At 46.0% G+C, this 26046-nt stretch overlaps 2 protein-coding genes across 2 annotated transcripts in view; one reads left to right on the top strand and one right to left on the bottom strand.

The window, feature by feature from the left end:
* The window catches only part of HERPUD2 (HERPUD family member 2), a 249514-nt gene that overhangs the window by 211980 nt on the left and 11488 nt on the right, over positions 1-26046 (top strand). The window lies entirely within an intron of this gene.
* Positions 975-1857, bottom strand: LOC148045897 (uncharacterized). Its single transcript, XM_087712158.1, is given in 2 exon segments — positions 975-1537; positions 1540-1857. Coding segments are annotated over 2 exon segments (870 nt in total). The 5' UTR covers positions 1847-1857.

The following is a 26046-nucleotide window of genomic DNA, read 5'->3' as shown; positions in this document are numbered from 1 at the left end:
GCTCTCCTCCGGGGGCCCACCAGCCGACACTGTCTGGCTAACGGCATCTGAAGGAGGCCCAATCTGTGGGATTTTACTGGCCACTGGGAGGTATGTGGCAGTAGGCGGTCTCAAAGGTACGCTGGCCCTAAGCCATGTAGGGATTTAAATGTAATAACCAACACCTTGAATTGTGTCCAGAGACCAATTGGTAGCCAGTGCAGCTTGCGGAGGACAGGTGTAACATGGGTGTACCTCGGTGCACCCAATATCGCTCGCGCGGCCACATTCTGGACTAGCTGCAGTCTCTGAACACTTTTCAAGGGTAGCCCCATGTAGAGTGCATTGCAATAATCCAGCCTTGAGGTGACAAGGGTGTGAGTAACCATTTGAAGTGCCTCCCGATCCAAATAGGGCCGCAATTGGTGCACCAGACTAACCTGGGCAAAGGCCCCCCTGGTCACAGCCAATCACAGCCAACAACCCAAATTGCGGGCCCTCTCTGAGGGGCGTAAATTTTCACCCCCCAGGATGGACTGTCTAAGCTGTCCTTCGGGGGCAGCATCCAAAGCCACTCAGTCTTATCGGGATTGAGCACAAGTTTGTTCACCCCCATCCAGATTCTAACAGCCTCCAGGCATCATCACATCAAATCTGCTGCTACACTGAGCTGGCATGGGGCAGAAAGATACAGTTAATACATTTGTTCTAATATGTGTTGCTTGCAAACAAATTACATCATTTTTGAATTGTTTCAAATAGTGAAATATTTTTTCCTTTTTTGTGGTGAATTTAAGCCATTAACGTTCCAAGTTAAAAATTTAATTGTCATCTTTAGCCCCCTGAAGGTTTTTAAGAGCCGCCTGGAAATCCTGCTGGAATTTCTTCTTTGGTCTGGCTCCCCCCACAGCTTCTGTATTTCTATTTATAGTTTCTTGGGTTGTTGTCTGAGCTTGTTGCATCTCTAATTCTTGTTCTTTACGTTTAGTTATCGCTCAAGTTTGTCTTTGTTCCATAACTCCTTCTATCTCCTCAAATAATTCCAAGGCTTGAACAGCACCAGAAAGTTGCATTGAATCTTCTTGTCTACTCAAGGTACCTCTTTGGGCTTGTACCTGGGTAGTTCCCTTTCTAGCCTCCCCTGCTTCTTTCCTTCTTCTGGCTCCTGGAGATGGTGGGTATCCAGCCTTTAGTACATTACTGTAAAAATCTCTTGCCTTCCAAACTGAATTAAGACGATATCTTTCTCCTAAATAATTCACCACCAATCCGGCTGGAACCTTCCATCTATACTGTATCTGGCAATTTCTAAGTTCATCAACTAGGAATGCATAGTCCTTTCTGGATCTCAACGCTTTAGGGGGAATTTCCTTCAGTACTGCCACCTCCTGTCCTACCACCTGTAGCTTGTTTTTATAAGTCGCTTGTAATATTCCATTCCTTGTTTTCCTGGTGACAAAATAGGTTAGAATATCTCTTGGTAGTTGTCTCTGTCTAGCAATCCATGAGTTAACACAATAGATTTTGTCAATCTGCCAATCATATTCTGCCATGGTTCACCAATTAATTGAGCAAAAGTACCTGCAAAAATCTCTTTCAAATTTTCTTGGTTATTTTCTTTAAAGCCTCTTATTCTCAGAGCGAATTCCATCGCTCTGTATTGTGTCATTGTAACTTCTGCCTCTGTCTTTTCGATCTTGATTTGAGCCTCATCAACTTTGTTCTCCAGGTTCACATTAGACTGATTAATTTCTTCCACCCTATCCTCCAGCGATGTTACATAACCAAGCAAGCCCTTAAATGCATCCATAATATCCTCTCTTATTTGTTGATTGCGGGTTTGGATTAAATCCTTAATTTCAGACATTTCGTCAGACACATCTTTAAAAGCAGTTGTAATTTTTTCTTGCAAAACAGAGGTTTGTGCCTTTAAGGCTTCAAGTGTCAGTGTTTGTGTATCTGCTGGGGGTAAGAAAGACTGCAGTTTAGATGGTTGAGCTGGGGAACTTCCAGCGCTCTTAGGAGCACCTATTTTTATTTGTTTTGAAGCTATTTCCAAATATTCAAATCTCATTTCCCAGCAGCCAAATTATTGAGTCCAAAAAGTCCACTTTATCCCCAAATTTGTTAAATCTTATAGTTTGTTAGTAAACCAATGTTGTTTTCTTTAATCTTGAGCTCTTTGTTCTTTTAAAATCGAGCCCATTAATTAGAACAAGGTTAACAACGTTAACAAGCACTTAACAAGTACTATCCTTATAAATTTCACTTTCACCACACCCTTTAACTTTCAGGCGCCATCTTCATTTCCCTTTTGTTCCCCTCAACCTTCACAGAAGGGAGTAATACTGCATCAGAGTTAAAGTTTGTACTTGCAATTATAATCACTCCTGTCTTTGCTCTGCCTGCTTCTTATTCAGATGTAGATTAAAGCATTGTTTGCAGGGATGGTCACGGCGTTTTGTTCTGCTACAGCAGAAACATCCCAGATGCAGAGCTCTGTCGGGCTGCTGGGGAGCTCTCATCCTTCGAGCCCCAGAATTGCTCCTGGGGGTCTAGGGAGCTCTACCCTTGCCGGGCTGCTCACCTCCCCCTCTTTTCCCAAGGGGAAAGTTTTCAAGCTGCTAGACAGCTGATTTACGCTGTTCTAGCAGCTTATACGGGATCACGGGGCTGGCGTTCCAACAGGAGCGTCTTTCAACGCCTACGGTGCCACCGGAAGTCCCAATTTTTAATATCCTTTTTAAACAAATATGTTTCTATTGGATCACCTATTTCCCTTAACTCTTTCAACTCTATATCCCTCCATATTAAATCTCTAGTTATTACTATAATATCTGGGACCACCTTTAATTGATTAGCTACCCAATAATTTATAATACTTGGGAAACCTAGCCCACTCTTTTTTAATGGTTCATACCATAGTGTTTTACTTATTCTTGCTCTCTTACTTCCATTACAATACACCTCTAGCAGCCTCTGTATTTGCTTTAATTCTTGATCCAAGAATTTAATTGGGATCATCCAAAACAAAAACAATTTTTTTTGGTAAAACTTTCATTTTTATCATTGCAATTCTTCCAAACCACGATAATTTTACTTCCTCATATTTATCTATTTTATCTTTTTTATTTTTCTTTAACTTTTCATAATTTATTTTCTTTAACTTGAATAGATTAGTTATGGCTAAATATTGGGGACAAAATTGGGATATTCAAAGAAATGAGTAGTATAATGGCAATAAATGATAAATAATTATAATGAAATATGAGGGAATTTTATAAAATCAGTGTTAGTGGAAGGCAAAGGGAATAAACCTACTCAAGAATCTATGTTGTTTTGGAGGGGATAAGGGCACAATTGGAATATATTCTAAATTTTTTAGTTGTTATAGATAAAGGCTTAAATGTTTTTAAAAAAGGTCTCCACCATACTATATTTTTTTCCTTTTTCCGTTTTCTTTTTTTTTTTTTGTATCTACTGTTTGTATTTTTTGTATTTAAAAAATAAAAAAATGAGTTGGGCCATAAGAAAGGCTAAGAGCCAAAGAATTGAGGCTTTGAACTATGGTGCTGGAGGAGACTCCTGCGAATCCCATGGACTGCAAGGCAATCAAACTGGTCAGTCCTAGAGGAGATCAACCCTGACTGCTCTTTAGAAGGCCAAATCCTGAAGATGAAACTCAAGTACGTTGGCCACCTAATGAGAAGAAAGGACTCACTGGAGAAGATTCTAATGCTGGGAAAGATTGAGGGCAAAAGAAGAAGGGGATGACAGAGAATGAGGTGGCTGGATGGAGTCCCTGAAGCAGTAAGCATGAGCATTAATATGCTACAGAGGATGATAGAGAACAGGAAGGCCTGGAGGAACATTGTCAATGGGGTCGTGATGGGTTGGACTTGACTTTCCAACTAACAACAACAATAACCCCTAATAATCTTGGTTGCTGTTCTCTGCACTCTTTCTAGAGTCTCAACATCTTTTTTATAGTGTGGTGTCCAAAACTGGATGCAGTATTCTAGATGTGGTCTTACTAAGTCCTTATAGTGGTATTAGTACCACACATGATCTTGATTGAATCACTCTGATTGCATTTAGGATTGCATTGGCTTTTTTGGCTGTCCCCCCCACACACACACACTGCTGGCTCATATTTAACTGGTTGTCCACTAAGACTCCAAGATCCGTCTCACAGTTACTGCTATTAAGCCTTGTTTCACTCAAGGCTTAATAGCAGTAGTACTTTTGGTTTTTCTTGCCTAAGTGTATGACTTTACTTTTCTCTATGATGAATTTCATTTTCATAGATAAGGTCCAGTGTTCAAGTCTGTCAAAATCCATCTGGATTTTGAGCCTGTCATGTAGGGTGTTGGCTATTCCCGCCAGCTTAGTATCATCTGCAAATTTGATTAGTTCCCTTTCTATTTCCTCATCTAAGTCATTTATCAAGATATTGAAGAGTACTGGGCCTAAGACAGAACCTTGTGGAACCTCACTGCCTATTTCCTCCATGTAGATGTAGTAACATTAAGGGCTAGTCATTGAGTAAGGTTTGTTAGCCAGTTAGAAAACCATCTGGGGTTCATCTATCCCTCTTTTTTCTATCTTTCCAAGATGTAGATTATGGTCTACTTTGTTGAATGCTTTGCTATAGTCTAAGTATACTATGTCCACAGCACTTCGCTGGTCTACTAATTTAATCATTTTGTCAAAGAATGAAATAAGATTGGTTTGGCATGATCTGTTTTTAACAAATCTGTTCTGACTTCTAATTATTACTTTATATGATTCCAGATGTTTGGAAATCTGCTTTTTTATTATCTTTTCCAATATCTTCCTGGGTATTGATGTTAGGCTCATTGGTGTGTAGTTTCCTGAGTCTGGTTTTTGTTTTTGTTTTTTGAAGATGGGAACTTCATCAGATCTTATGCAGTCCTCTGGTAGTTCCCTGGTGCTTTTTGAAAGAATGGTACAGTAGTTCTGAGATGACATCTGCCAGTTCCTTTAGAACTCTGGGATGTAATTCATCAGGTCTCAGCGATTTATATTAATCAAGATTAGACAGGTGATCTCTTACCATTTTTTTTATTTTTATTTCTAGTTTATTTTTTACAATATTTTTTGGTACATTGGATTATAGTTTCTTCTTGCGTGAAGACTGATGCAAATAATTAGCTTTGCTTTCTCTCTGTTGCCTTTTACTTCCTTGCCATTTCTGTTTAGTGGACTGACTGTTTTTTCCACTTTATTGTATTGGAAGGACAGAATATTCTATGCTATTATAATCAATTGTTCATTTTATTGTTGTAGTGAAAAAGATCAAGTTTATATTGTACATGCTTGCTCAAAAGGAATACCTATTAAGTGTTTAATCCTAGCTAAATGTATATAGATTGCAACATTAGCCAAGATGGTGCAGTGGTTAGAATGCAGTACTGCAGGTTTAAGGAATTGCCTCCCCTCTCCCTTCAAGAAAGCAGAACTCTTGAAACTTTTATCGAGGGAAAGTGATAACAAGGAAAGCACAGCAGGCTCTGAAATTCCAGCTCAAAATCCTGTTGATTAAATGTTGCAAAAAAAACCCCTCCCTTATGTCCAGTGGTGGGATTCAAATAATTTAACAACCGATTCTCTGCCCTAATAATATCTTTCAACAACCAGTTCACCAAACTGCTCAGAAAGTTAACAAGTGGATCTCCCAAAGTGATGCAAACTGGCTGAATCCCACCACTGCTTATGTCTAGTTCAAGCTAAGTCAATCCACAGATGCAAAGTTGTTTTGAGAACTCGAGCCAAGAAAGGTGATAAAAAGTTGTTCCCAAACACTGCTGTGGCCATTTCTTTGGAGATGGGATGAAACAGATAGCCCCAAGCAATTCCCTCCCCATCCCTTTTCCAAACAGGTCCTTCAAAATGACAGGAAAGCCAGAAACAAGAAATGGGTTGTAAAAGAAGATCCAGAGCCCCCCCATAGGATCTATGGGACCTGATATACTCCCCCCCCCTTAGGAAAAGGAGAGGTCCACCTGGAAAGAGATACCAGCTCCATAGATCCCATTGAAGCTGCTTTTGAAAGTTCCATGATGCCCTGATGGTTTGTCAGCATAAGAAAAAGGGACAGCTGGGATGGAAGAACCAGGGAGTGACCCTCACCTGCAGCAGCTGCAAACCTGGGTGGAAAAAGGAACTGGAAATTGTTTCTGATCAGGAGTAACTGATTGGGGAACAACTAACAGATGATTGTTTGAAGTAGCACATCAACTGCCTCGTGATGTAAGCCCTGCAAGACCTCGATATCCAAGGTAAATCAGGATGCCAATGGAGGAGAGTGGGCAATCCAGCAGCCAAAGGACCCTGAATAATCACTCCTGTTGAAGCTGTGACTGACCAAGCGGCCAACCAAGCCAGCGGAGCAACAGCCAGGAATCCAGCCTCCTGCTGGTCCAGCCCAGGCAATATTTCCCAGTCAGCCCAGGGGCCCATGGCTGGAGAGGAAAGCTTCCCCTTTGGGGGGGGGGGGGATTTGACAGAGATCCCCAGAAATTGGTATTTTTCTTGGCTCAGATCCTCACCTATATGCAAGAATATGGACACAATTTTCCAGGTTGTCACCCTAGCCCTAGAAGGGGCAGCTGCCAGATGGATGGTGACCCTCCACAATGCCGCAGGACTTTGTTTGATTTATGACAGCCCTATGCCACTGCTTCAAAGACCCCCTTGCCAATCGCAAAGCCTGTGACCATATTAGGGTCATAAAGCATGGCTGTTGGCCTGTTGCTGAATACACCAAGGAATTCTGTGACTTGGCCGGCTGAATTGACTGGCCAGAAGATATCCTAGTCTGCTGGTTCAAAGACAGGCTCAATGACGACCTGTACACTGTCTGCCTGTCCTGGGGGCCCCCTACTGCCTGCATGAATGGTACCTGGTGGCAGAGGAGGCAAAGATTAACATGACCCAAAACCACTACTGCACCAGCAGAGCCTGGAGAAGATTCTCACCCCAGGGTTTGTGGGAATCATTCAAGTCCCAAACCACCATGGTGCTGAGGCCATCAGGTTGTTTCAAGTGTGTGAAGAAGCGGCACCACACAGTAGAGTGCCATTCAAAAACCCCCACCAGAAAGCCAGATCGCCCATTAGGGGGAAACCTGCAAACCCCCCCACCCCAAGGAAAAGAAACCACAATGAGAAGCCAGGAGGCAATGGAGTTTCATCCCCCCCCCCACAAACACAGAGAAAGGAACTCTAGCACCCCGAGAAGATTTGAGCCAGTTCAAAAGAGATACAGAAGATGACCCACTGGTAAGCAACTCAATCAAATCACTCACCCTATCCCTAATACTTTTTATCCCCAGCTGAAGAAAAGGAGAGGAAGTAGCAACATTACTGGACTTGGGGTGCACTCAATGCCTAATTAGCCCAACCCTGGCAGGGAGATTGGGAATTCACTTATGGAAAATGAAAACCCCCATCACTTTCTGCCAGCTAGATGGCACAGTAGCAGGGAGGGGGAACCAGCTATTTTTGCCACAGAACCATTACAAATAATCACTCTCCCCACTACAAACTTTGTAAAGACAAAAGGGGGTGAGAAACTGAAACCAAGGCAATCCCTTAACTGGACCATAGAATGCCAAGTGGCATTTGAAAAAACTTAAACAACTCTTCTCAGCTCAACCAATCCTAAAACATCCAGATCCAGAACAACCATTTGTCATACAAGCAGACTCCAGTGATGTGGCAGTAGGAATGGTCCTAATGCAAAACAATGAACAGGGACAATTGCAACCGTGTACATACACATCCCAAAAATTGATAGAAACTGAACAAAGATGGGCTATATGGGAGAAAGAAGCTTATGGAGTAGAATGGGCCCTCCTCACATGGAGACAATTCTTAGAATGGAACAAAATCCCCTTTGTAGTCTGGACTGATCATAAAAACCTAGAAGCTCTGACAACCCCATGAAAACTCTCCCACAAACAAGTACGTTGGGCACAATACTTAAAACGGTTTAATATCTTCCAGGAGGGAAAACTTCTTAGCTGATGCCCTGTCCAGAAAACCCCAATACAACAGCAAAAAGACTGAAATGGTTAAAAATATGCACCAAACACCCCACTGAGCCACCAAAGTAATTACCTAAGTACAAGCCAAAAAAGAATCGCTTGCTGACAATTGCAACTTTGCAACTTTAATAAATTTTGTATGCCTCCCACTCTCTAGGGACTCTGGGCGGCTCACAACAAAAGCAAAAACATAGAATATTAAAAATACGATTATTTAAAATAAAATCATCCATTCAATCACGTGGGGCTGGATTTTAATCAACAGCCCCAGGCCTGCCAGAACAGCCAGGTCTTGGTTGCTTTACGGAAGGCTGGGAGAGTGGTAAGGGTCTGGATCTCTGTGGGTAGCTCGTTCCATAAGGTCGGCGCAGCTACAGAGAAGACCCTTGTCCGGTCGATGGCATCCAGAGGAGGCCCAACCTGTGTGATCTTATTGGTTGTTGGGAGGTAAATGGCAGGAGGCGGTCTCTCAGGTAGCCAGGTCCGATACCATGTAGGGCTTTAAAAGTAACAACTAGCACCTTGAAGCGGGTCCGGAGACCGATGGGGAGCCAGTGCAGCTCGTGGAGGATAGGTGTAACATGGGTGTATCTGGGTACACCCGTTATTGCTCACGCCGCTGCATTCTGGACCAACTGCAGTCTTCGAACACTCTTCAGGGGCAGCCCCATGTAGAGTGCGTTATAGTAATCCAGTCTTGAGGTGACGAGGGCGTGAGTGACTATTCAAAGTGCCTCCCGGTCCAGATAGGGCCGCAACTGGTGCACCAGGCAAACCTGGGCAAAGGCCCCCCTAGTCACAGCCGACAAGTGGTGTTCTAATGTTAGCTGTGGATCCAGGAGGACCCCCAAATTGTGGGCCCTCTCTGAGGGGTGTATAACTTCACCCCCCAGGCTAAGAGATGGAATGTCTGGACCATCTTTGGGAGGCAACGTCAATAGCCATTCGGTCTTCTCTGGATTGAGTGCAAGCTTGTTCGCTCCCATCCAGACCCTGACAGCCTCCAGGCACTGGCACATCACTTCAACTGCTTCACTGAGTTGGCATGGGGCGGACAGATACAATTGAGTATCGTCCGCATATTGATGATATTTAATCCCGTGCCGGCGTATGATCTCACCCAGCGGCTTCATGTAGATGTTAAATAGGAGGGGGGACAGGACCGAGCCCTGCGGCACCCCATATTTGAGGGGCCTAGGGGTCGATCTCTGTCCCCCAACCAACACCGACTGTGACCTGTCTGAGAGGTAGGAGGAGAACCATTTAAGACGGTGCCTCCTACTCCCACCTCGCGTAACCATCGCAGAAGGATACCATGGTCGATGGTATCAAAAGCCGCTGAGAAGTCAAGAAGCACTAGGATAGAGGAATGTCCTCTATCCCTGGCTCGCCAGAGATCATCGATCAGTGCGACCAAAGCAGTTTCGGTGCCGTAACCAGGCCTGAAACCCGACTGAAAGGGATCCAGATAATCTGTTTCATCCAAGGTTCGTTGGAGTTGAAAGGCCACCACCTTCTCAACAACCTTCCCCATGAAGGGGAGGTTGGAGACTGGGCGATAGTTGTTCAAAATGGCTGGATCCAGGGAAGGTTTCTTAAGGAGGGGTGTCACCACTGCATCCTTTAGAGGATACGGGAAGGATCCCTCCAGAAGAGAGGTGTTAACAATCCTCTGGAGCCAGCCACGTGTCACCTCCCTGCTGGTCGAGACCAGCCAGGAGGGACACGGGTCCAGTAAACAGGTGGAGGCACTCACCGCTCCCTTGTCCACTTTCTCAGGAGCAACAAGTTGAAACTCGCTCCATAAAATCTGATCAGGACCTTCCCCGGCGCCTCGGCTGGTACCGTCCAAGTGGAGTCCAGTTCTGTCCTGATCTGAGTGATTTTATCCGACAGAAACTGAACAAATTCCTCAGCTCTACCCTGTAAGGGTTCGTCCGAATCCCTCCCTTTCAAGAGGCTGTGGGCTATCCTAAACAGGACGGCTGGGTGAGATTCTGTGGATGCAATAAGAGCGGAAAAATGCGCACATTTTGCCGCCCATATCGCCACTAGATAAGTCCTAATAAAGGTTCTTAATTGTGTTTGGTCGGATTCAGAGTTACTAGCCCTCCAATGTCGCTCTAGGCATCTCTTTTGGCACTTCATCTCCTGGGTTCCTTGGTGAACCAAGGAGCCCTCCTGGATCCACTGCTGTGGAGAGGCCGTAAAGGCGCAATCCGGTTTAGAGCCTCCGCCACCGCTATATTCCAAGCAGCGATCAAGGACTCCACCGGACTGTGGGCCAGAGAGTCAGATATCTCACCAAGTGCCGTCTGAAATCCCATAGGGTCCATCAGGCGCCTGGGGCGGAACCACCTAATCGGTTCCCCCTCCCTACAGTGGGGGATTGGTTTCCGAAAGTCGAGCCTCAGTAGGAAGTGATCTGACCATGACAAGGGCAAGATCTTGATGCCCTTCAAATCTAGATCACGTCTCCACTGCTCCGAGAGAAATACGAGGTCGAGCGTGTGCCCTGCTGAATGAGTCGGACCCTGAATTACCTGGGTCAAGTCCATGGCTGTCATGGAAGCCATGAACTCCTGTGCTCCATCAGAGCGATCACCGAGCGACGGCAGGTTGAAATCCCCCAGCACTACAAGCCTGGGGAACTCAACCGCCAGCTTGGCTACTGACTCGAGGAGCACAGGCAGGGCTGTTGCAATGCTGTTGGGAGAAAGGTACATTAGCAACAAACCCATTTGACCCCCCAAGATCCAACTTCACCAGGAGGGACTCACACCCAACAATCTCCGGAGCAGGGATCCTACAAGGAACTAGGGACTTTCGGATGATGACTGCCACTCCCCATCCCTTTACTGGTGTCGCGGCTGATGTAGCACCTGAAACCCTTCTGGGCACATTTCAGTGAGGGGGACTCCTCCCTCATGGCCCAGCCAGGTCTCAGTAATACATGCCAGGACAATGCAACAGTCTCCAAATTTAAGGAGGGTCTATTTAAGGATGACTGGTCCCAAGCACACAAAAACATTTGTTTGCTCAAACACAACTTAGCCAGGGTAGAAAACAAACTTTACGTCCCTGCTAGCCAAGATCAGATCTCATGAAGTGATGCCATGACAGGATAGCTGGAATTTTGGAGTTGTGAAAACTCTACACCTCATCAAAAGACAATTCTGGTGGCCATCCCTTAAAGAAGACATTGAGAGTGATGTTGCTATGTTGTCGAAATGTGAGTTCCACACGACCTCATTAGATCACCTGGGTTATCGCATCTCCAATGAGAGGATAGAAATGGATCCAGGAAAAGTGAAAGCTGTGTTAGACTGGAAACCTCCAAGTACAAAGCTTCCTTGGATTCGCCAATTTCTACAGGCAGTTCATTCTGACTTTTGCAGAAATTGCCCTCCCATTGACTGAGCTGTTAAAAATGGTGCCTTCCCCAAGAAAGCTAAAAGCAAACCAACCCCTAAACAATGGACTGTCAAAAAGCCTTTGAGAAATTCAAATGGCTCTTTGCCCAAGAGCCTATACTGCAATACCCCGATCCAGAGTGACCATTCATAATCCAGATGGATGCCAGTGATGTAGAGATAGCTGCAGTACTAGTGCAAAAGAATATAGAAGGCCACCTTTTGTGGTGTGCTTACATCTCCAAAAAACTCACCACTACTGAAAGGAGGCGGGCTATTTGGGAGAAAGAAGCCTTGGCGATCAGGTGGTGCCTGCTCACATGGAGACATCTCTTGGAAGGGGGGGATATGCCGTCTGAGGTCTGGACTCATCATAAAAACTTTGAAGCTCTCAAAGCCTATTCAAGACTATCCCCCAAACAGGTTTGCTGGGCACAATATCTCCAAAGGTTCCAATTCGAACTTAAACATATCCCTGCAGGGAAGAACTTGTGGCGGATGCTTTGTTGAGAAAATCGCAGTATAAGAAGGAAGAAGTTGTTCACTCCATCATTTCTTCCCCCCACCAAAAGGCGGCCCAGGTCACCATCCGAAGCCAAGATAAGCTGATGACAGCACTGAAATCAGTACTCCCAGCAGACCCGTGGTTCAAAAATAACAAGGACATTCTAACTATGAATGATGGCTTAGCCTGGAAGGTGTCCAAACTGTACATCCCTGTGGGGTTGAGGCTGGAAGTTGTACAGCTAAGCCATTGTCAGCCTCTGCTTTGCTATTTGCTTTTGGCTGCCATTGAAACGGGGAGGGGGGGCTTGGTATTTGGGAGGGGAAGATTTAGTACAAGAGAGATTGTAAAAAGGGAGTTTTGTTCTCACCGTCTACTGAGCATGCTGGAGATTGGTGCTTGGTAAAATAAAAATGATGCATCCCAATCCGACTATAGAAATTTTCATCAAAGTTTAGGTTTAGGTTTTATTGACATTTGTAGGCCGCCCTTTTCCCTGAGGGGACTCAGGGCGGCTCACAGAAACCAAGGGAGGGGGAATACAACATTAAGACGACAACATATAATAAAATCAGCACCATACATTCAATATTCGGGCGGGGTAACGGTCCTTATCCCCAGGCCTGACGGGCGAGCCAGTTCTTCAAGGCTGTGCGGAAGGCTTGGACGGTGGAGAGGGTACGAATCTCCACGGGGAGCTCGTTCCAAAGGGTCGGGGCGACTGCTGAAAAGGCCCTCCTCCTTGTAGTTGCCAGCCGACACTGGCTGGCCGATGGAATGCGGAGGAGGCCCAGTCTATGCGATCTTATAGGTCGTAGGGAGGTAATCGGCAGAAGGCGGTCTCTCAAGTATCCAGATCCACTGCCATGTAGGGCTTTATGGGTGAGTAAAAGCACCTTGAAGCGCATCCGGAGATCGACAGGTAGCCAGCGCAGCTCGCGGAGGATAGGTGTTATGCGGGTGAATCGGGGTGCACCCGCGATCACTCGCGCGGCCGCGTTCTGCACTAACTGAAGTCGCCGGATGCTCCTCAAGGGCAGCCCCATGTAGAGCACATTGCAGTATTCCAGCCTAGAGAGCACAAGGGCCCGAGTGACTGTTGTGAGTGCCTCCCGGTTCAGGTAGGGTCGCAACTGGCGCACCAGGCGTACCTGGGCGAATGCCCCCCTGGTCACAGCCGCTAAATGGTGGTCGAATGACAGCTGTGGATCCAGGAGGACTCCCAGATTGCGAACCCTCTCTGAGGGGTATAAAATTTGACCCCCCAGCCTGAGTGTTGGAATGTTGGCCAAATCTTTGGGAGGGAAACACAACAGCCACTCGGTCTTTTCTGGGTTGAGCACAAGCTTGTTAATCCTCATCCAGTCCATAACGGCCTCAAGACCCCGGCCCATCACGTCAGCCGCTTCATTGATTTGGCACGGGGCGGACAGATACAATTGAGTATCGTCCGCATATTGATGGTATCTAATCCCGTGCCTGCGGATGATCTCTCCCAGCGGTTTCATGTAGATGTTGAATAGCAGGGGGGATAAGACCGAACCCTGCGGCACCCCATAATTTAGGGGCCTTGGGGACGATCTCTGCCCTCCCACTAACACCGACTGCGACCTGTCCGAGAGGTAGGAGGAGAACCACCGTAGCACGGTCCCTCCCACTCCCACCTCCCGCAGTCATCGCAGAAGGATACCATGGTCGATGGTATCGAAAGCCGCCGAGAGGTCAAGGAGGACCAGGATGGAGGGATGTCCTTCATCTCTGGCTCTCCAAAGATCATCCATCAATGCGACCAAAGCGGTTTCTGTGCTGTAACCGGGTCTGAAGCCAGACTGGAAGGGGTCTAGATAGTTTGCTTCCTCCAAGGACCGTTGGAGCTGAAAGGCCACCACCTTCTCAACAACCTTCCCCAGAAAGGGGAGGTTGGAGACCGGGCGATAGCTGTTAAGAACAGCTGGATCCAAGGATGGTTTCTTCAGGAGGGGTCTCACCACCGCCTCTTTCAATGAGGCGGGGAAGTTCCCCTCCCGAAGGGAGGCGGTTACAACCGCCTGGATCCAGCCTCGTGTCACCTCACTGCAGTTAGCAACCAGCCATGAGGGACACGGATCCAGAACACAGGTGGAGGAACTTACAGCTCTCATGGCCTTGTCCACATCCCCGGGGATAACGTCCTGAAACTCAACCCAGAGCTGTTCTACTTGGTCCCCCTGTGCCTCGGCTGGAACTGCGGGTGTGGAGTCCAAGTCCGACCGAAACCGAGCAATTTTGTCCGCTAAGAATTGGGCGTATTCTTCCGCTCTGCCCTGCAGGGGTTCCCCCGTCTCCCTTTTGTTTAATAGGGAGCGGGTTATCCTGAACAGGGCGGCTGGACGGGACTCAGCGGATGCAACCAGGGAGGCTATGTGTGATCTTTTAGCTGTCCTAAGTGCCCTAGTATATTCCCTGGTGCAGGTGGTTACCATTGCTCGGTTCGATTCGGACTTATCGGACCTCCAACGGTGCTCTAGGCATCTCCTCCGGCGCTTCATTTCCCGGAGCTCCTCGGTGAACCAAGGAGGCCTCCGGGATCCGCCGCCTCGGAGGGGCCGCAGTGGCGCAATCCGGTCGAGGGCCTCTGACGCTGCCGAGTGCCACGCAGCAGCCAGAGTCTCCACCGGACTGTGGGCGAAAGTGTCAGGAATAACCCCAAGCTCTGTCTGGAACCTTGATGGCTCCATAAGACGCCTGGGGCGGAACCACCTGGTCGGTTCCTCCTCCCTACAGTGGGGGTTTGGCCTCCGGAAGTCGAGCCTCAGCAGGCAATGGTCTGACCACGACAGGGGTATGATGTCACTCCCCCTCAGACCAAGATCACAAATCCACTGCTCCGAGAGAAATACAAGGTCAAGCATGTGTCCCGCTGTATGGGTTGGGCCTCGAATTACTTGGGTCAAGCCCATGGCTGTCATGGAAGCCATGAACTCCCTCGTCCCATCAGAGTTTTCACCGAGCGACGGCAGATTAAAGTCCCCCAGGACCATCAGCCTAGGGAACTCAATCGCCAGCTCGGCTACCGACTCGAGGAGCGAGGGGAGGGCTGCTGCAACGCTGTTGGGAGGCAGGTACGTTAGCAGCAGACCCACTTGACCCTTGAGGTCCAACTTTAACAGCAAAGACTCACACCCGACAATCTCCGGAGCAGGGACCCTACGAGGAACTAACGACTCCCGGATAACGGCGGCCACACCCCCACCCCTTCCCTGAGCTCTCGGCTGATGCAGCACCTGAAATCCTGCTGGGCACAGCTCTACAAGGGGGACTCCTCCCTCTGGGCCCAGCCAGGTCTCAGTAATACATGCCAGGTCTGCCCTCTCGTCTTCAATTAAGTCCCGGACGAGAGGAGCTTTATGTACAACAGACCTGGCATTTAGCGACAACCGCCTGAGGCCAGGGTCCTGACTACTTGCGCCATCTGGTCTTGGAGTGGGACTCATAGGGCCGGAAGGAGGGATCTCTGTAATATAGCGAACCCTCCTTCCCCGGTAATGGCTTGCCCTAAAGTCCCCGCCGTATCTGCCTCTCCCTGTTACGACCGCAATACCCCGACCCTCTCCCGTGTCTCTGGTCCCCTCACCCACCCCCATAGCCCCCGCAACTCCCGGCAGGTCCTCCGAAGCACGCATACTCATGCACTCTCCCAAGCAGTCCCCACGTAAAGAGTTAAAAACACAAAATTACAACAATATAATCATAAAAGTGGGACATTCACTCATCTCAAACATACCTCATGCATAACCCATACAAAGGAAGAAGAGAAAGATGAAAGAAGAGTAAGAAATTATAGGTTGCGCAAGTTAATTAATTTAAAGTGCGAATAGTCCTGGGAAGGTCCAAAAGAGTCCAAGGTGGATTAAGGAATAGAGATAGAGAGGGTCTCCTATATGTTGTAAATACCCCCACTCGTCCAGTAGCGGTGCTATCTGTGGTAGCAGGTCCAAGGCGGCATCAGACCACATTGGCCTTGGCAGATGGAAATGTTGATAATGGGACAGATGAAAATATAGTCCAAAAGGTCCAAAGGACACATTCCAAGGAGAGTCTAATCTTAGCCAGCATAGGGCCCTGCGATGACAGCAGCCCGATGGAGGGGCGAATGTCCCAACAGGGGAGGCCAAGCCGAAGGGAAAAGAATGGGGTTGCAGCAGCGGCAGATAAAGACCGCCTCCCATTCTTTCCCAGTGATGTCTCAGGCTAACCGCCTTCTCCCTGGGGCAATAGATAATCCAATACAGTCCACAGCAACCAAAAGTACAGACGAGGCAGAGTAACAAGAAGAGGGGGGGGGACTCTTTCAGCCGGCAGGGGGAGGAGGGTCTAGGCTCTCTCAAGTCCACCGGATCACAACAAATCCCAAACAATACTCCAGACCAAGGTTGCCCAGTGTCTCCAGCCGAAATGGGTCGCAGCGCCTTCCACGCGGCCCCCGGGCAGTGTTTTTGAATGTCTCTCCAACTCAGCTGGGCCGCGGCGTCTTCCGAGCACCCCCGAACGGTGTTTGGCGTCGGCGCTCTTTGCAAGGCTAAAGGCAGCCTCGGAGAACAGAATCTCTCCTGTCCGCTGCCAGCAAGCCTCCGGCGATCGATTCCTGCCCTATATAATCCTGTATAACCCTTTATGCCCGGACGGCGTTTTCGATGTCTTATCAGCTGGGCCGCGGCGTCCTGATCAGCTGGGCCGCGGCGTCTTCCGGGCGCCTCCGAGCGGCGCCGGCGTTTTTTCACAGAGGCAGCCCTGGACAGCGAAGTCTCTCCACTCTGCTGCCAACACCGGATTCTCCAAGAAATCGCCCGTGCCCTGATCTCTCTCCGGCACAATTTCAGAGGGCGAAGTCTCCTCCTTAATTTTGCATGGTTTCTATGAGTGAAAAGTTGATTAAACATGTAAATACATCTTAAAACTGAAACATGCAAGACTTTTTCACACCTCTGTAGGATTTGTTGGGCGTCCGTTTTAGTTCATAGAATATACCTACGAATATAACTGGAAGAGACGTGTGTGTGTGTGTGAGAGAGGGGGAGACAGAGAGAAAGAAAGAGTAAGAGAAAAAGAAAGGAAAGAAGGAGGGAGAGAGAGAAAAGAAAGAGACAAAGATAGAAAGAGAAAGGAGAAAGAAAGAGAAGGAAGGGGAAAAAGAAAGAGGAAGGAACGGAGAGAGGAAAAAGAGAGAAAGATAGAAAGAGAAAAAGAGAGAAAGGAAGGAAGAAATGGAGAGAGAGATAAAAGAAAAAGAGAGAAAGAGAGAGAAAGGGAAAGGAAGAAAGAGAAAGGAAGGAAGGGAGAGAAAAAAGAGAGAGACAAAGAAAGAGAAAGAGAGAGAAAGAAAGAAAGAAAGAAAGAGAAAGGAAGGAAGGGAGAGAGAGAAAAAGGGAGACAAAGATAAAAAGAGAAAGGAAGAGAAAGAAAGTGGAAGAGAGAGACACAAGAAAGAAAGAGAGAGAGAGAAATAAATAAATAAATAAATAAATAAATAAATAAATAAATAAATAAATAAATAAATAAATAAATAAATAAATAAATAAATAAAACTTATGACCACAATTAAGCCCAAAATTTTGGTTGCTAAGCAAGAGCATTGTTAAGTGAGTTTCACCACATTTTACAAGTTGGCCATGCTCACCTGGTCACATGGCCATCAAGCCACACCCCCAAAATGAGCCATGCCCATAGAATAGGTAGTAAAAAAAATGAAACCCACCCCTGATATGAAGGGATGAAAGTACAGCTTGAGATCAATTGTCACAGATCTCATTTATCACCTTGGACTTGGAAGCAACTTAAGAGATGAGATCTTGCTTACTATTCCATAAAACATAACTTCCTTGGAATTAAATGAGATAATGTATCTACTAATTATTCAACCATCCTGCATACCAACCTGATGATGCTTCTTGAAGATGAAACCCATATGACACCTGAGGGATTTGCAGATTGGACAGTGGGATGAGGGTTACTGGGGGAGGGGTTGGACACATATTGATATGTTCCACCCAAGGGGGCCCCTGGAGGCAGACAGTGGAGCTCATCAGGATGGGGAAGCCCCGGCAGCAGCAGCAGCAGCAGCAGCAGCAGCAGCAGCAGCAGCAGCAGCAGCAGCAGCAGCAGTAGTTGCAAGAGCCCTTCCAAGAGGAGGAGCCCCCTCCACAGACGCCGGATGACAAAAGTTCCTCTGCTTAGTGTGGAATTTGGAGGTGACCCAAAGGAGCCTGGTCCAAGTCTGGAATTTCATGCAACAGTTTGGAGAGGATCTCCCCACAGAAGAAACCAAGGTAAGAGTTGTTACCATGGCACTGGAGAACAAGGCGGCGGCATGGATGGTTGCCCTGCATAACAATGACTCCCCCCTGCTGAGCAATTATAATATATTTATGGCCACCCTGAGAAAATGCTTTGATGACCTGGTCACTGAGTGGAAGGCCAGAACCAAAATGTAAACCCTTACCCAGGGGAAGAACCCAATGGCTGACTACATACAAGATTTTCGTGAATTGTCCATTTATATGTGGGCATGGTCAGAAAAAGCTTTAATGGAAAGTTTTATGGATTGCTTAAACAAAGTTATATACCAAAACTGTGTGAACAGCCCCTCCCCCGGTAACTTGCAACCCTGGTACGAATTGGCAGCAGATGTGGAGATAGATCTACCCAGAGATAAGTACTGCGAAGACAGTGAAAAAGAGAAAACTACCCCTCACGACCCACCCCAAAGGAATTCCAAAAGGAGGAAAAAGTTGGTCTACAAGCAAGCCCCAGTCTACCACCTGCTTCCGATGTGGAAAGGAGTGGCACCGGGCAGCAAATTGCCACTCCAAGATTGACCCAAACCCCTTGCCATGGGGGAGAGGAAGCCAGACAAACAACCTGGGAAATAGAGGGACACCACCATGAAAGGGGTGGAACCTGTTGCACAATTCCTTCATATGCCAAGAGAAGAAGAACCATCCTCCTCATTGGGGGAAAGTGAAACTGATTCCGATGACGACCATCTGATAAGTTCCCGATCGGGCCCCATGACCATCCCAGTAGAACTTAAAGTGCCCCCTACTGGTGCCCAAGCAAAAATACTGGCCATTTTAGACTTGGGATGCATACGTTGCCTGGAAGTGGTGGAAAAAATGGGCTTAAAACTGAGAACTTTGAAAGTACCCATTGCTTTTTGCCAGCTAGATGGGTCTATAGCTAGGGGGGTTCCTGCTCATTTTGTGATTGAACCTATAGACATGTGGATGGAAGATCACCAGGAAACATTAAGTTTCATTGTTGCACCTGGGATGGACTGGCCTCTTATAATGGGCTTACCCTGGTTATGTAAATGGAACCCACTCATCAACTAGAGGAAAGGGTGGTTGTGCATCCGATCCACTAAACCCCGAGAGGGAAAAGGGAGGGTTTCCAACATTGCCAACACTGAACCTAACCTAGCAGCCGTGATGCAGGAAAATATTGAGGGGGAGGAGAAAATCCCAAAAGAATATTGGGACCTAAAGGACGTTTTCAGAGAAAAATCTTCTGATAAATTACACCCCCCCTCCCCGCATGACGGATTGAGATCCTCCCAGGAGTGAAACTTCCAAAACCCCAGATTTACTCGATGACCCCATGCAAAATGGAGGAATTATGGAAGTTTATTGACAAAAATTTGAAGAGAGGGTTTATAGAACCTGCTAGGCCACGTGTGTATATTGTTTAGAGAAAAGAAAGATGGCTCCTTTCATCTCTGTGTTAACTACAAAAATCTCAACAGTGTGTGTGTGTGTAAAAGGTATAACTCCTCCCACTGATGAAGGATATGTTGGCTCAATTGGGTAAAGGGAAGATCTTCACGAAATTGGACCTACTACAGAATCAAAATCAAAGACGGAGATGAATGGAAAACTGCTTCCCACTGGGATGTTTTCAATTCAGAGTACTCCTGTTTGGTCTAAAGGGGGTGCCAACTGTTTTCATGCAATTAATAAATGAAGTTTTACATGAACACCTGTACAAAGACGTGATGGTCTACCTTGATGACATCCTTATCTACCCGGAAACATGTGATGAACACGTGACTTTAGTGTGATCAGTACTCAAGAAACTCTGGGTTGCAGAACTTTATGCCAAATTGTCTAAATGTCCAGGCTGTAACTGAGTGGGCACCTCCTCGCACCCGCAAACAATTACAAAGTTTTTTGGGATTTGTGAATTTTTATCATCAATTTATTCCCTCATTTACCAGCATTGCTCTGCCCATTACAAATCTCCTAAAGTCAAAAGGGGAGGTCAAGCCCAGACCGGGTAAGCCTTTGAATTGGACTAAGGAGTGTCAAGCCGCTTTCGAAAAATTAAAGCGTTTCTTTGCAGCTGAACCTGTTTTGAAACACCCAGATATGGAGGCACCATTTATCATTCAAGCTCATGCCAGTGATGTGGAAGTGGGGGCAGTATTACTTCAAACGAACGCTGATGGAAAATTGCAGCCATGTGCTTACGCCTTACATAAACTGACTGAGACAGAGAGAAGATGGACTATATGGGAAACGGAAGCTTTTTCTGTCAGATGGGCTTTGATGACCTGGTGACATTTCCTAGAAGGGCTGGAACACCCTTTTGAAGTATGGACTGATCATAAAAATTTGGAAACATTGAAGACCACACGTAAGCTATCTCATAAACAGGTGCGTTGGACGCAACATTTCAACCGTTTCAACTTTATCCTCAAGTACATTCCGGGGGGGGGGGGGAGAACTTCATGGCTGATGCCTTGTCTAGGCTTCCCTAGTACAACTCTAAGCTGAGCAAGATTCACCCAGTCATCCAAGTGAAAAGTCTAGCTGCCCTGGTGATTACTAGAAGCCAAGACACTTCGAATTTAGAGATCACTACGGACCTCATGTGCAAACTCAAGGAAAGCCTTGAGTCCGATGACTGGTTCAAGGAACATTCAAACGAATGTACTATGAAAGATGGACTGGGTAGGGGCTAAATTGTATGTTCCTGCTAACCTGAAACTATTGTTCTTCAATGGGCCCACGATTCGAGAATGGCAGGCCATTTTGGATTTGTAAAAACTTTACATCTGGTTAAGAGGCAATTTTGGTGGCCTTCATTGAAAAAAGACATTGAATCCTACATAGCCAGTTGTCCCATTTGTGCTGCCGCAAAGCGACCACCGGGAAAACCCCAGGGCCTTCTCCAAAGTGTGGCCCGCCCTGAGGCCCCATGGAAGGAGATATTGATGGACTTCATTGTTGAATTGCCAGAGAGTCTAGGAAATACCGTGATTTGGGTAATCACTGATCTGTTTTCCAAACAAGTTCATTTTGTGCCCTGTTCCAAAATCCCATCAGCTAAGTCGTTAGCTAAGTTGTTTATTTCACATGTATACCAGTTACATGGAGTGCCTGAATGCATAATTTCAGATAGGAGGGTCCAGTTCACCTCCCTCTTCTAGAAGGAGTTTCTGAAGTTAATTGGCTCCACCCAGGGGCTAAGCTCCGCCCACCATCCTCAGACTAATGGGGCTTGTGAATGGACTAATTCTGTTTTGGAACAGTACCTCTGGTGTTTCATCAATTATCAGCAAGATAACTGGGCTGAACTGTTACCACATCCTGAGGTGGCGTACAACAACTCTGTGCACAGCAATACCAGCTTGATCCCTTTTAGAGTTGTGTTTGGGCAGGACTTTGTACTGATTCCTGAGCTGCCTCGAGAAAAACCACAATTTTTGTGCCTCTCCGAGTGGAGTGACCAACTTCACCAATTTTGGCCCTTGACCTGCAAGGCGCTGGAGGCTGCTCACTGGGCGCACAAGAAACAGGCTGATAAAAAGAGGGTGAAGTAAAAAGGGTACGTGTTTTTGTCCACCAAGTTTCTACTAAACCACCCAGAAATCGAAGAAACTGGGGCCGAACTATGTCGGTCCTTTCCCTATTGTAAATATCATTAATCCTGTTTCTGTACAATTGGAGTTACCAAAGCATCTTAAGCAGATTTATCCTGTGTTTCAAATAAACCTGTTGAAGCCAGAGCATACTTCTTCCTTTCGTGTGCCTCTACCTGCACCCCCTGTCCCTCTTCTTATTGAGGGAGAGCAGTTTTGAAGTTAAGGAAATCTTGGACTCCAGGAAGCATAGGAATCGAATTCAGTATCTAGTATCCTGGAAGCATTCCCCCCCCCCTCCCAGGCTGAATGGGTTGATAAATCTCATGTTAGAGCTCCTAGGCTCTTACAGAAGTTCTACATCAAGTACCCTGATAAGCCTTAATCATATTTGAAATGTACATATCTTATTGTTTTATTTTCTTGGTGGAATGATTTCGAAACTAGGAGGCCACTTTGGATTCCTAAAAATCCTCCACCTCGCCAGCTGTCAATTTTGGTGGCCAAAGATGAAATCGGAGGTGGAAGATTATGTAAAAACCTGTGCTACTTGTGCAATGATAAAAACACAGCCGAGGAAGCCCCCTGGATTACTACGAGTGGCCAACCCTAGCCCGCCATGGGAAGAGATCACAATGGACTTCATCATCGAGCTCCCAGACAGTGGTGGGAATAGAGTAATCTGGACAATTATTGATTTGTTTTCCAAGCAGGCTCATTTCATTGCGTGTTCAGGGTTGCCGTCTGCAAAGAAATTAGCAAAAATGTTTGTGAAACACATTTATCACCTGCACAGGGTGCCCAAGAGGATCATTTCAGACCGTGTTCAGTTCACCGCCAAGTTCTGGAGAGAGTTCCTGAGATCCATTGGGTTCACACAAGGATTGAGCTCAGTGTTTCATCCCAGCACGAACGGCGCAGCGGAGAGGACCAATGCGATGGTGGAACAATACATCCGGTGCTATGTGGACTATCAGCAAGACAACTGGTCGGACTTGCTACCCTTCGCCGAAGTGGTGTATAACAATGCGGTCCACAGCAGCACTGCATGAAATCCTTTCCAGATTACCAGTGTCATGGAATTTATTCCCATGTCTGAGCTGCCTAGAGAAGCTCCCTCCTCCATGTCTCTGACTGAATGGATGAACACGCTTAATAAAGGATGGGAAAATATGAAGAAAGCTTTAGCAGATGTGGCAGAAGCCTACAAGAAGCAAGCTGATAAACACCGCTCACGCCAACCTCTTAAATTGGAATCATCCAGTGGGCAAATGAATGCAGTTTTCCACTTGTCCCCTTCCTTAATTATAACCTAGACATAGGCTTCAGGTAGGTCTAGTTTGGAAAAAAATATTTCCTTTTTAAAGGTGAGCTAACATGTCCTTCATGAGGGGAAGGGAGTACACATTTTCCATGTACACTGCATTCAGACCTCTATAATCAATGCATAAGTGCAAACACCCATCTTTCTTTTCTTGGAAAAGCCCAGGGGCTGCCACTTTTGGTCTGGCTGGTTGAATAAAACTTCAGTTTTTATCTATGAAGGTGTGTAACTCTTCTAGCTCCCTAAGGGTCATGGAATACATCTTGGGTTTTGATAGTTAGCTCCAGGGAGGATCTCAATGGCACAGTCTCTGGTCCTGTGAGGGCGCAGTTCATCTGAGCTTTCTTCGCTGAACAGTTCATCTAGGTACCTGTATTCTTGGGAATGCTCCATGGTGGCTTTATTTGTGCAGTGACTGCAGGTTCCTCTCTTGACCCACCTCCCCACTTTTCCTCAGTTTTGTTTGGCCCTATGACTCTCCACAGGAACATTAAAGTCCCCTCTTTCCAGTCTCCTTGTGGGTTCCAATGCTTTAGCCAAGTGAAACCCAGGACCATGGGCCACTCCATTCCAGGGGTCACAATGAATACTAAAGCCTCGTTGTGGTCTCCCATGTTTAGTTCCAGAGGCTCAATGGCAAAGGTGGCCAGTTCCCCCTGCAATAGATTCATCCAGCTGTCAAAAGACAATCAGGTTTTTTTAGTCTCTTCAGGTGGATTCCAAGTCTCCCCATCAGGGTTGCTCACTGAGTAGCTTGTCAGCAATGAGGATTTAACAGCTGTCAGCTGATATAAAGTTGTAATATGTAAGCTGATGCAATCAGCAATACATGTATCACCTCTTTAAGACTCTGATGGGTTCCACACAAGGCATTTACCACTTTAAGAGGTGTCTATATGTAGGTGGCATTAGAGGGTGTTGCTATTTCTTGTCGTGCATCTCTTTTTTATCCTTGTGTCCATAGTTGAGTCATAAGGAATTTATCTCCACATATATGTCTGTATATATTTGTATATAAACCATTATTAATTGTATAAAGGCACTGTGTGCTGTGTGCTCTGTTTTGCTCTTGGGTTTATCTCATAGTAATAGTCACACTGCCAAAACTCTGACAGGTTATGGGCCCAGTCCAGAGAGAAGGCCAGAGTGACTATAGAAAGCTTAGAGAGAGGAGTAACCCAATGTGAGCTTGCACTAGAGTATGAGATTTAAATCATGGTTAGTAGGCAGCATGGCCTCCTTCTGCATAATGGGAGGAGGTTTCCTGGTGTCTCGGTTGAATGAGACAAACAACCTCTCCTGGAATGTGAAAATGGAGATGTTCCTATGAGGGAGGAGTTGTGGATGATTGTTACTAATCTACCAGCAGTCCTGGATGATGGTGACCAGAGAAGAAACAAAAAAGCCTTAGCCAGCATAATTATTGCTTTGGAGGACAGTCAGCTGCTACATGTAAAAGGTCCCCAGTCTGTGGACCAGTGCTGGGAGGAATTGTGCAGTATATATGTGAAAGAGACTGTAGGCAGTAAGGTGCTGCTGACTAAGAAACTGTATAAGGCACAACTGAAGCCGGGAAAGTGTATTGTCCACACATTTGCAGAATATGAGAAGGACATTCCTTGAGTTGGAAGAAAGGGGAATGACAAAGAAGAGTTGGATATTGTCACATACAGGAAAAAGCAAAGCAAAACAAAATTATGATAGAACAATGTCCCATATTAGAAGAAAATGTTGTCTAAATGTTCCAGTATGCCAAACAAGATGTTTTATAACGAAATGGAGTCAAAACACTGCAGTTTTTTTTTAATAAAGTGCCCTTCCTATTTTGATATTTATGCACAGTGAGAACTTTGTCACAGATAAATCTGGATAATGGCATCACTCTTATGTTGTATGAGTATACATGAGCTGCAAGGCTTGTATTTTGCCATAGTATCATCTACAGTTCCATAAGTACTACTAGGGTTTTGACCAGCTGCTGGGCACCAATATATTGAGGAATACGGAAAGACTGATTAGGTGGAGCAGTGTAATGAGCATTTCTGAAATGGCAGATACCACAGAACAAAGTCTTCTTCTTTCTCTACCCCCACCCCACCCTGTTATTTTGGGGGGAAAAACAAAAGGCAGCAGTCTGTGTGTGAATGATCAAGCATGTACTGTATTACACAGAATTTATTGAACAGTGAAGTAGTTACTAAATTTTACTGAGTTTACTAAGTTACTAGTTACTAAGGTTCTTGATAAATGACTATCAGATTTTGAAAACCTGGTATTACTGGATCACGTTCAACAATTCTGTTGAATTAACATTAACTAAAAATGTTTTTAAATTGGATTTTGAATAAATGTGCAATTAATTGTTACAGTTTTGAATTTTACTGTTACTATCTTCTTTCTGTCGTGCAAACTGCCCAGTCACATGACCCCCAGCCACGCCCACCAAACCACATCCACAGAACCGGTAGTAAAAAAAAAAAATTCCACTACTGGGTGGGGGGCACTGAGGATCAGTTTGTAGCACCAAGGGGGCGGTGGACTGAAAAAGTTTGGGAATCACTGTACTAGACAATGACTACAAGAGATTTGAAAAAGAGTTACAGAAATCTCCTCAAAAAAAGGACATTAAAATAAAAATGGACACAATTAAATATCAAATGGGATTAATGGAAAAGGAGGAATTAGCACAAAAAATTAGAGGTGCTAAACAGAACTACTTTGAAAATGCAAACAAACCAGACAGATGGTTAGCATATAAATTGAAAAAAGAGAGAAAATCAAGAAAGATACTACAACTAATAGATGATCAAGGGAAAATGTATTATGGAAATGAAGAGAAGAAAAAAATATACGAGA

Source organism: Thamnophis sirtalis, unplaced genomic scaffold, assembly GCF_051295495.1.
Source record: "Thamnophis sirtalis isolate CommonGarterSnake01/CBP01778 unplaced genomic scaffold, rThaSir2_p1.2 scaffold_4, whole genome shotgun sequence".
Taxonomy (NCBI): domain Eukaryota; kingdom Metazoa; phylum Chordata; class Lepidosauria; order Squamata; family Natricidae; genus Thamnophis; species Thamnophis sirtalis.
This window is presented reverse-complemented; position numbering and strand designations above follow the sequence as displayed.